The 11,234-nt window shown below is 48.8% G+C and overlaps 2 protein-coding genes across 2 annotated transcripts; one reads left to right on the forward strand and one right to left on the reverse strand.

Annotated features, from left to right (window-relative positions):
* Positions 1–503: 503 nt before the first annotated feature.
* I303_105611 (uncharacterized protein) lies at positions 504–6,293 on the reverse strand (the record flags this gene model as incomplete). Its single annotated transcript, XM_018408240.1, has 7 exons — positions 504–1,223; positions 1,294–1,355; positions 1,445–2,833; positions 2,896–3,014; positions 3,072–3,988; positions 4,056–6,096; positions 6,160–6,293. The coding sequence occupies 7 exons, from the start codon at positions 6,291–6,293 to the stop codon at positions 504–506; spliced, it is 5,382 nt and encodes a 1,793-aa protein (XP_018261931.1).
* Positions 6,294–7,886: 1,593 nt separating this feature from the next.
* Positions 7,887–11,234, forward strand: I303_105612 (uncharacterized protein; the record flags this gene model as incomplete). The annotated part of the gene is made up of 7 exons (XM_065969203.1): positions 7,887–8,012; positions 8,094–8,186; positions 8,303–8,593; positions 8,650–8,740; positions 8,798–10,465; positions 10,544–10,970; positions 11,114–11,234. The coding sequence occupies 7 exons, from the start codon at positions 7,887–7,889 to the stop codon at positions 11,232–11,234; spliced, it is 2,817 nt and encodes a 938-aa protein (XP_065825275.1).

Genomic DNA, 11,234 nt, shown 5'->3' on the forward strand with positions numbered 1-11,234 from the left:
TCAGGGTTTCAACAACTTTCTCTGTTAGCAATGACTGCATAGTCTACAGCGGGATGTTCAGTACCTATTGATATTGATTCAGTGTGATGATCTGGCTCTCAGTCTCAGTCTCAGTAGCACGACATGCACACAGGAGGCAAGCAGAACTGTATTGTAGTGCGACCAGTCCAAGTGACATTATGATTGATGACATATCGCTGATCGTGTATATACGATAGGCTGGTTTTACAGACAAACACACAATGAACCGATTCCGTGTGGGAGACAATGAAAGAGTCCAAAGTGATTTCTAGAATGACTACTACTGTCTACTGTGTCTGCTATGTGTAACACTGATATATGCTACAATGAAAAAAATGCCAGTATGAAAATACTGGTTTATTATATGTGTGACCATCTATCCCAAACGTACCACTACCCGACCTTGTTGTCCTGTACTTCTACTGTATCCTCTAAACTTGATAACGATGTAATCTAAGTGAGGCTGGGTTTTAAATCATCTTCTAATTGGCAATTGATCCAGCATCACTCCTTCCTCCCGTCGTAGCTACCTCTGACCCTCCGCTGATCGAATTATGACTACTACTCCAACCACCTCCACCTCCATTTGCGTTGAAATTCTGACTTTGGGTATAGCCTGATTTCTCCTCTTTCATACGCTCCACTATTTCCCTCAATTCCCGCATCGCGATAGGTTTCACCATCCACATGTCTATCCCACTTTCGATCAGTCCCTTTCTGCGTTGGTGCTCAGCAGACATAGCTGTGACAGCTATAATTTTCGCTCTAGATTTCCTGGATCGGGGGTTCAGGTTGAAGCCCGACTGCGAGCTTGTCGTTGAGACTGGTGAGAGTGGACCGGCCGAGGAACACGGCGATAAGATAGGTGGTGTAGATGGAATCGGCAAAGTCATGGTATTGGTAGAGTCCTTACGGTTATTCGTATTTCCGGGCGTAGGGGTCGCTATTGCTGACGATGAGGGTTCATGTGTTGTTATTGAGGATGAAGGAGAGGCGGAAGTCACGGCTAAAGCTTTCATTACTTCCTCCAGGGGCACAGTCGAATCGGCAGGTAAAGTAGCTTCAAGATGACGCATCTCAGCAGCAGCTGCGAATCCATCTTTACGAGGCATCGTTATATCGAGCAGGACCAGATCAGGCTTGAACGCGTTGAATTGGTCGACTGCTTCTACACCATCGGCAGCTTCGGCGAATTGGCATGACTGTACATGAAAGCCAATCAGCATCGCCCAAAATTTTTGATATCCGATCTGTGTATACTGATGCACTCACCGTCCGCTTCAACATTGTAGTCAGTATCTTTCTGTTGACCGCGTTGTCTTCCACAACAAGCACTACGTTCGTATTAGTCAAGATCAGCCTCATCCGTTCAGTCGTGTATGATCAAAGATATGAATGAGTGAACCAAGTCAGATTTGCTCACCTTTCAGCGGTTCCTCCGAAGAAGCTTGCGATCCACCTTTGACCGTCTGCTCCGAACCACTTCTCAGCTCCCTGAACTTGGGCTGTAAAGCTAGTCCCATTCCTGACGAGTCACTCATTTCGGATGTACCATCGATTGACGACTGATCTGCAATCTCGCTCGTAGCACTACTTTTATCAGTGGCTGAACGCCTGAAGACCGCAGAGGAAGAAGTCGTAGTATCCGCTGAGGCTGACGCCGAGGATTCACCTTCAGTATCTATTCTCTTGTTATGATGATGATGGTGGGCATGGGGTCTATGTAGCTGTTTCAAAGTAGCCGAGCTTGATTTCGGTGAGATCCTACCACTCAATGTCCTGTGAGCTGTGGTGTCCGGTGCTAGCGATCCTCGCCTTGAGGGCAGGATCTTCTGTGATGGATCATCCGAATCCGTGTCTAGGAGATCTTGCCCTTTTAGAGCTAATTGATCCTTCTGTGTGCCATCGGCTCTCGGCGTATTGTCCTCCTCATCTTCCCCATCTAGACTGCGAGCGGAATTGATACTGGCATTTTGCTTTTGAACCTCTTCTTTCGCTTCTTCACCACCGACTACATCCGATTTGTACGTTTCCCGTAAGGTTGGAGGGAGATTCGCCGGTCTCATGATCCGCTTGATCAACGAAGGTCTCAAAGGTCGATTCAAATGGATGGTGGGTACAGTCTTGAGGTATTCAATCGCTTCTGCCTCTCTCGCCGACACAGCTGATGCTGCGTGATGCTGGTGTCCACGATTATAGTGGTTCTTCACTTCTTCCTGCTCGATGCGACTCGCCATATCTGTCGCGATCTCGTGCTCTTCAGCAGTAGCAGGTCCTAATTGAGGAGCCAAAGCGCCAACCGATTGATCTTTACCAATGATGATGAGCTGTACGCTCGGTCTGGCATTTTGACATAGCTCGGCCAACTTGACCGGAGATAAAGTATTCTCAGGTAAGACGATGAGGTTGGCGTAATTGATCTCCGATACGACTCGACAGAAATGCAACTTCAGTTGGCGGGTGAGTGATTTGCCCACTCGTCGTAGTGATGCATTCTTAGATTCTGACCACCCAACCAAGTAGATTCCATCTTGTCTGATCGGATCATTCTGGGCTCCGCCAGCTTCGGATGACCCATCGTTGCCAGTCGCCATGATATCTTGGTCAGAGTCGTTATCTTCGTTAAGCAGGTGAACGGGAACCTCGATGTGAACCATAGTGCCCTTACCCAGAGTCGAGGCTATAGCGAATTTACCACCTAGTAATTCAATCATACGCTGCGCTAGACCGAGGCCGAGACCGGATCCAGGAGTGAAAGCGTCTTCCTTTGCAAACGGACGAAGGACCTCTCGATCAAGGAAATCAGACGACACTGTGCCAAAATATATACACGTGAGCGACGAACATGCGAAGATACAATCAGGCATCACTCACTACCACGGCCGGTATCCTTGATGTCTATCGAGACCGTCGATAGCTTGATGGAATTGTCAAAACCTCCAGGCAGGACCACATCGCGAGAAACATCTTGAACAGTGATGTGTACGTGACCCCTAGAATGACATGAGCCTAAGCTTTCCTGTGCTTGGTAGAAGACGGGTCAGACTCACTTATTGGTGAATTTCACTGCGTTATGAACAATCTTGCCTAAAGCCCTAGATAGTGGACCAGGATCGGTCGACATTTTCCATCCACCTCGATGCCTAGGTAAAACCTCCAATATGACTTCGACATCCTCCAGCCCGGACCCTGTTGCGATTCTTCGCGACTTGGCTTCGACTCGCATAGCATCATCGACGACGTTTTCCAATACCTCTGTAAATTCCACAATATTGGTCGCGTCCTTGGACCGCAGCAGGTCGGGAGGTATGACGGTTCCATCTGGATTGGTCTGAACTTGATCAATCTTACTTGCCATCTTGCCTATATCCAGCGTGTCAATGATGTTTTCCAATATACCGCCTAAACTCATTCCATTCGCTTCGATGATTTCTAATTGCGCTAGAGCTTCTATCCTATCGTCCCTGGACACCTTCGGCATCTCGTCGCCTTCGTTTTCCAGTACACCATGCAAGGCCATCCGCAGTAGACTGGCGGCCGCGTTGATCTGATGAAGGGGCGTCCGAAGTTCATGCGATGCAGCAGCTGCGAAGTTGAGTTGAGCCCGTTCCGCACGGTGTAGACGTTCCTTCATGACGGAAGCAAGTAGACTTCCAGCTATCGTCTCGACAAACTGCATCGCTCCTGCAGGGTAGGTGTATAGTGGATCTGTCCAACAAGCCACCACCGCAAAAGCCACTTGTCCGTCGAAGCCGAATACAGGCATTGCCATAGATGTCTCTGTACCAGGCGGCATGAGGTGAGTGATCGATTGAGCGACACCTTCATTGTCGTCTCGAGTATACCATACTTTACGAGTCTTCACGTTGGACGCAATGAAGTCAGAGATGACTTTCCGGGCAGCAGGGGCAGAGGTGAAGTTGAAGGCGAAGCCATCTTCGGAACAACTGTAACCGAGAACCGCCAACTGCTACACCAGATCAGCGACTGCTCCAGCTTGGCCATCAAGGAAGAGAAGAAACACTCGCACTCACATTGTCGGAGGAACCTTTTACACCGTCTGCGCCAAATTTCGCCGCCTGATGGGGGTCTGATTTCCGTCTTGAAGGGATGAATAGTACCTGGGGTGTTCGGCTAGGTGCTAGCGGATCAGTCACCGCATACGTCGCTCGGGCACGCTTGACGTTGTTGGGTTTCGAGTAAGCATCTTGATCGTCATCCCCAAGCGCCGCACTTGACGAATTTGTCCCAGTCCCAGTCCCAGGATCAGTCCGTTTGCCGTTCCGCGGTTCTTGACTTCTTGTATGGGCTGACGTCGATCCGGCTCGCGTCGAGTTGCCACCACCGGTGCTCGAGTTCTGGTAAGTTGGATAAAAAAGATGGAATTGCGAGAGATCAACGACGGCCACTGCGTAGGCATCAAGCGCATTGCGGACTTCCCGACAGGCTTCATCATAAATATCGACATTGGATTCATCTTGATGTTGGTCCGCTCCTGATATTCTTTTACCAGTGATTGACGAGGCCGTCGATGACGTAGCCTTAGAAGTCCTCTCGGTCTTATCGGTCCCAGTACCTGTTCCAGAAGCATTGGTTATGCCCGCCTTGCTCGTCCGACTCTGCCCCGCCATTTCGCTCGGACGGTGCTTGAGTGATCTTCGTAGGAAATCGACAGAGATCTGATGTAGTTTGGCGGACTCGATAGAGGCTTGTTGACTGTATATCAACTCCAGTTCACTGACCACGCAATCCGCCAAATCCGTCAGAAGCTTTTTGTCATCTTCAGAGAAATCTCTAGGCTTGTCGTGGAATATACATAGACTTCCTATCGTTGTTGACTTTGTTCCCGAGCCGACTTTCAGCTGAGCTCCGGCATAGAATTGGACAGGACCTTGACCTTCCTGCACTAGTGGGTTCTTTCTAAACCTCCAATCTTGCGCCGTATCCTTGATCACCATACAATGACCATCTTGCGAGTCCACGGTGTGTGTTATGACATTATGGCAGCAGAAAGAACTATCCAAATCGTTCCAGCTCTTTCCCCACCCTATCTCAGACAAGAAGATCTGCTTGTCCTTGGTAAGGATACTGATTAAGGCGGTCTTAGTCTTGAATACCGTACTTGCTAGTCGGGTGAACCTGTCTAATGTCTCTCGGTGGAATGGATCAATCTCTTCTAAGCCCAGTCGCCGTATCACACGTAGTCTTCGGCGAGCTGCTTCTGGCGTTTGTCGTGGCGCAGGCATGTATCCGTTCTCGCTGTAAAAATCCTTCACTCGTTCCCTTTCTTTCGCATGATCATAAGTCACTTCCGCTTGAGATAAGGAAGTGGAGTCGTTGGTACCAGACTCTAAGAGGGCATTGTCTAACGATGGACCAGTACCGCGGCGATGCGGATGAGGAGCAGGCCCGTGAGGCGATTTCGACCGTAATGACCAGCTTCCCCTGGAACGGGGCTGACGAGGAGCTCTACGCCTCGTCCGTATTCGAGCCGGGTCTTCCGACTCCGACGAATCGACGGACAAGGACGTGCTGGGAGAAGCCAATTCCGCATGATCTCTGCGCCGCCTTCGACCTTTAGCCTTCTCAACCTTGCCCTGTGTTTCTCCTTCCCCTTCCATACTAAGTTGTCGCATATTCTCCGTCGTCACTGATTCTTGTTCCTTGTACTCCTTCTCCTTCTCCTTCTCTCCATCTTTCCTCTTCCCTTTCTCCTTCGAAGATGATGACGCGTTACCGGGAGAGTCGATATTGGGGATATCGGGATCTTGGTTGGACGGTCCAGCATTAGACGTATCTGGATGTCGATCTTGCAATTCTTCTTCTGCCGGATTGGAGGCGTGACTGCTCTGGCGACTAGGCGGAGGCGGTAGAGATGGCGCATGACGTATTGGTGAGGATGATTTGGAGTTGGAGTTGGAGTTGGAAGAAGAGGCAATGGCAGTTGACCCAGGATGAGCGGTCTCTGTCGCACTGGTAGTACCAGTCTCATCGGATGAATGGCGGGTGGGTTTGGGCGGCGACGGAGGGCGATCATCGGTGAAGCTGCAATTATTGTATTCTCCGAGCGTATACCTAAAGCAGATGATCAGGCAATTGACCTCGGCTACATTGGGTCAAGGTGAGAAGGGTACTCACTTGGTTATGAAGTCATTCCAGTCCTCTTGGGTCTGAGGTTCAGACACCTTCCCGCTCTCCAAATTTTGCGGATGAGCAAAGTCTACAACGTTGACTTCCGGGGCCTTGCCTTTACCTTTATCGCTTGTTGACATGATTGGAAGGGATGCGAAGGATCTATGCCAGTATTTTTTGGACGGTGTCGCCAGTCGTGTTCAGGTGTTCAGGGGATGAGCAGGAGGATGAGAGTGCAGCAATCCTTTCTCTTCCTCCATCAAGCCTAACTTGGCTATCTATCCTCTATATCCTGTAATGAGACCGTTGCACCATAGAGAATAGTTGAAATTGTTTTGGATAGTAGATTAAGTTTGGTCGAGATTGTGTTTTCGTCTTGCGTTGTACGTGGGCGGATAGTGTGCTGTAATTTCTCGAGATGGGAGATGGACAAAACACGCTTCTCACGTCCTTCCAATCGAACGGATCTCGGATCTCGGAATCGAATCCTGAAGTTGAGGTTGTCGGCCTTGTTCCCTTGTTGTGTCCTTTTCGCTGGTTATAGGATGTATGCGATGTGATGCAATGCAATGCGAATAGTAAAGTGAAATCATGAATTCGAAATGCCTATGTACTATAGTTGTCACCTTTTTACCACTCTTGTCCTTTACCTCTATTTGGGAATCACATTGATGATCCTAACACCATTACAATCGTATTCCTAATCATTGATTACGAATGGAATACCCGGCTAAGTGCCAAAATAGCTTGAAGTGTAATGCTGATTAGGATTAGGGAAATGGGATGAAGTGTGAGAAGGATGCAGGGTATACAGGGTATGAGTTGCAGATCTACGGTATCAAATTCGTCATCCCCTCATCCTCACTTGCTTCAGGCGGCCAGTTCCAGTCGGGTGCCTTGGTAAGCTTACTCCGGATAGGCCTCTTATCCTCAAAATTGCTTAAGCGAAAGGAAAAACGGAAAGCGCGCCAATGGCATGGGGTATCAAGCTGGATCTGGGCAGCGGATCTCATGATATGCAACGCGCAAATATGGACGTCGAGAGGAAAACTCATCCCTTCATCTTATTTCCAGCGTACGTCCATATCCAATGAACTGATAAGCGTACTTTCTGAAAAATCCAAGTCGCTTCTACGGACAAACATGAACGAATATGCGACCGACGTCACCAATTAACCAAATGATGATAACCAGGGGCATGGTTGCACGAGCTCTCGTGATTTCGCCCAATCTTTCTCGTTATCTACAAAGGTTTGGTCTTTATGCGTCATGCCCTCGATCGCGGACAAAGGACATCTTCACTCGACATGGCAGGACATGTCTAGCGTCGGACTCGCCGCTCCAAGCGATGTAGCATTTTTGAACCTTGCTGTACTCCTTCTTCGTCTCGAGATGATGTTGAGCTCGAGAGAGTATGACTCTTGAAAAGCAGAAGCGCTTTACTTTGGTCTTCGCTTTTGAGGGTGCCACATGCCTACCAAATAACGCCGACACGCGGCACGAGGGACCCATGCTTTCAGCACGTGACCTCCACGCATGACACGGTCTATGATTGTTGCTTTCATATTCGAGACATCGTTGATTTCTTTTGATATATGGTGGTCTTGAATGCAATTGTAATTCAGCTGCTTCTACACCCTTGTTATACAAAGTAGACGAAGAAAGCCGACAAGGCAGACAGTAACTCGTCCCCTTTCACATTCTGATCGTCCACGCTATCCCATATACCCCGCATGTCCAGCTCGTCAGCAGACCAAGCTACAGCTTCGGTCCTTCAAGCTCTTCAAGCCTTATACCATAATCCAGATTCCAGCTCGAAGAGGAGAGCCAATGAATGGTTAGAAGAATTTCAGCACAGTGTGAGCAATTCTCCCCTTCATGATTGGATGACATTTCCCGAAGACTGACTCCTGCAATCCCTTTCTCGCTTGGAATGTCAGGTGGAAGCATGGCAGACTTGTCATACGTTATTGACATCCCCAGATGCACCCCTGGAAGGCAGATTGTTTTCCGCTCAGACGTTGCGAGCAAAAGTGAGTGCTAGAAACTTCCGCAAATTACTCCGCCTTGCGAACAAAAGGCGCTTCACAGGTCCACTGATCTGCTAAAGCTAAATGTTGCACTGTTCTTCCTTTATCTGCTCATCTAGATAACATATGATCTCTCTCAACTACCCCGTGACCAACTTCCTCCATTGCGCGACTCCCTGTTATCATTTTTGTCACCATTATGTCAACCAACAGCACCAGCAGGCTCCAAAGCTGTCTTGACGCAACTATGCCTCGCACTTGCGGATTTGGCATTGCAGATGCCAGACTGGGTAGAGGTAGTCAGAGGAATGATAGATCGATTCGGTCAGGATCCTTCAACGGTCATCATACTGCTGGGTTTCCTGAAAGCTTTGCCGGAGGAAGCGGGGAACCCTAGGATACCTCTCTCGGTGAGTCAATGTCTGGCCTTTCTATCCGGACGAGCTTAGCTGAGGTGCATTTGCAGAACGACGAAGTGCAAGCGATGTTATCGTTATTAGTCAGCGGTTCGGCGGAGGAGGTATTGGGTGTGTTGACGATGTACATACAGGCGACTGGTAAGCTCAGCTATGTGGATCCTGTAAACGCATTTCAGCGCAACTGACACCAAGCAGGTGTCACAACGCAAATCCAAATATCCGTATTCGAGACATTACGAAGCTGGCTGCAAGCCGGAGAAGTCATGGCATCGCAAGTCGCCAGTACACCGTTGTTCGACGCGTCGTTTGACGCCTTAGTCTCGGACCAACTTTTCGATGCTGCTGTAGACGTGTTATGTGACCTGATACACGAGACGCAGGAAGTCGAGGATAATGTGGAAGTGGTTCAGAAAATTGTCCCAAGGGTGATAGCCTTGCGGCCACAGCTAGAGGAGCACAAGGAAGATCCGGACCGTATACGTGGATATTGTCGGATAATCTGTGAAGCTGGGGAGTGCTATAAAGACCTGATTGCTCGACATCCTCAAGATCTATTACCCCTCGTTCAATCCATCGCCGAATGTGCCGCATACCCTGATCTCGACATCGTCCCCATTACATTCAACTTCTGGTACACCTTGGCAACCACTTTGGGCCAACAGCCAAGCGATCCATCGCTTCAACCGATACTGGACATATATCAGAGTCTGCAAGCTGTAATTATCGGTCACCTGCACTTCCCAGCAGACGATGAACATCAAACCGCGCAAGAAAGGGACGAGTTTAGGACGTTCAGACATAGAATGGGAGATACCCTCAAGGATTGCTGTCATCTTCTCGGTGCACCAATATGTCTGAAACGATCATACGATCTCATAGTCGATGCGATGGGCAAGTCCTCGCCGAAGTGGCAAGAGATCGAAGCACCTTTGTTCTCTATGCGAAGTATGGGGGCAGAAGTCAGCCCAGATGACGACGAAGTACTTCCGCACATCATGGATATGCTGCCGAAGTTACCTGATCATCCTAAAATCCGATATGCTGCTATCCTTGTCATATCAAGGTATACCGAATGGATCGACCGACATCCGGAAAATCTCGCCTTCCAACTCCAATACATCTCAGCAGGGTTCGATATGGCGGAGGACGAAGTCTCAGCGGCTGCAGCACAAGCCATGAAGTTCATGTGTCAAGATTGCAACCAACACCTCGTCCCTTTCTTGCCCCAGCTCCACACATTCATCAATTCGGTGGGAGATAAATTAGATCAGACTGATATGGTCGAAGTTTGCGAAGCTATAGGATATGTGATTTCTTCGATGGATCCCCCTCAAGCCGCTCAAGCTCTCAAAGAATTCTGTCAGCCCCTTATTCAACAGGTTCAATCTATCTTAGCTGTCGAGGGACAAGCCGACAAGACCCAAATGACGAAGTTAGCCGATGTTCTAGAACAATTGGATTCGTATCTGTCTATCGTCAGATCGATAGATCCCCTCCCCCAAGAATGTTACAATACGCCAAGCGAGATATATGGTATCCTAGATTCATTACTTGAGAAATACGCCAAATCATTCACCATTTCAGAAAGGGTCGGCACAGTACTGCGGAGAGGCCTCGCCTTCTTCCCTACACAGGCGCTCGAACCGATCGTGCAACCGCTGCTGAGCAGGATGGTACTCTCCTTCGAGCAGACCGGGTATCCGAGTTTCTTATGGATAACAGGCAAGGTCACGAGCAAATTCGGGGACGCGGTCAACTCTGGGAATCAAGCATTAGGCGGATTACTAGTCGGGGGCTTCGAAACTTTGACAAACAGCATGGCCAGGTTATTACAAACAAAATTAGCCATCGAGATACCTGATGGTGCGTCAATTTGTCTCTCCTTCCTTCTTCGGTTCTCCTTTCCTCTTATGCTAACGGATCTTTACTTTGATGATGCAGCGATGGAAGATTACGGTCATTTGTTCATGGCATATCTCACGTCAATGCCAAATCAAATTCTCGCCTCTCAATCAATCCAGATGGCCGTCTCTCACGTTTTGGCCTCCTTGACCTGCCCGGCAACAGAAATGATCCTTATCGCTCTCGACGTCTTGGCGAATGTATCCACCCAATCTAACGATCCTCGAATCGCTTCGATACTCAACACATATGGCAAAGCGATAGTACAGATCTTGATCAATGGAATAGTGACTGATTTCCCGGAAGATAGTATGGATCAAGTACAGACTATACTTCACGCTTTGTCATCTTCGGGTAGTTCTAATCCGCAAGAGATCGAAAGTTGGTTCAGTGGGGCTGTGGGTGGATTGGCAGGACATGTGGTGCCGCAAGAGGCGAAACAGGCTTTCTTGGCTGATGTGCACGCGTGAGTTACTGCACTGTATCTCCCTTTCTCTACATGTCATTCCTTCACTTCACTTCATCCGACATTCCTATCCCTGGTACCGATGAATGAAGTGCTGACTCGTCATATATTGTCCCTCGGCGGGCGCAATGGATGGTTCTTAGACATTTGATAGATCGATCTTCTGACAGACTGAAGAACGGGTTAATTAACCTCGTTAGAGCAGCTAGAAGAGCTAAAGAACGAGGTAGACAAGCTAGGAAATCGCTCGGAGGAGGATTGTGA

The sequence above is a fragment of the Kwoniella dejecticola genome, chromosome 6 (genome assembly GCF_000512565.2).
Source record: "Kwoniella dejecticola CBS 10117 chromosome 6, complete sequence".
Taxonomy (NCBI): Eukaryota; Fungi; Basidiomycota; class Tremellomycetes; order Tremellales; family Cryptococcaceae; genus Kwoniella; species Kwoniella dejecticola.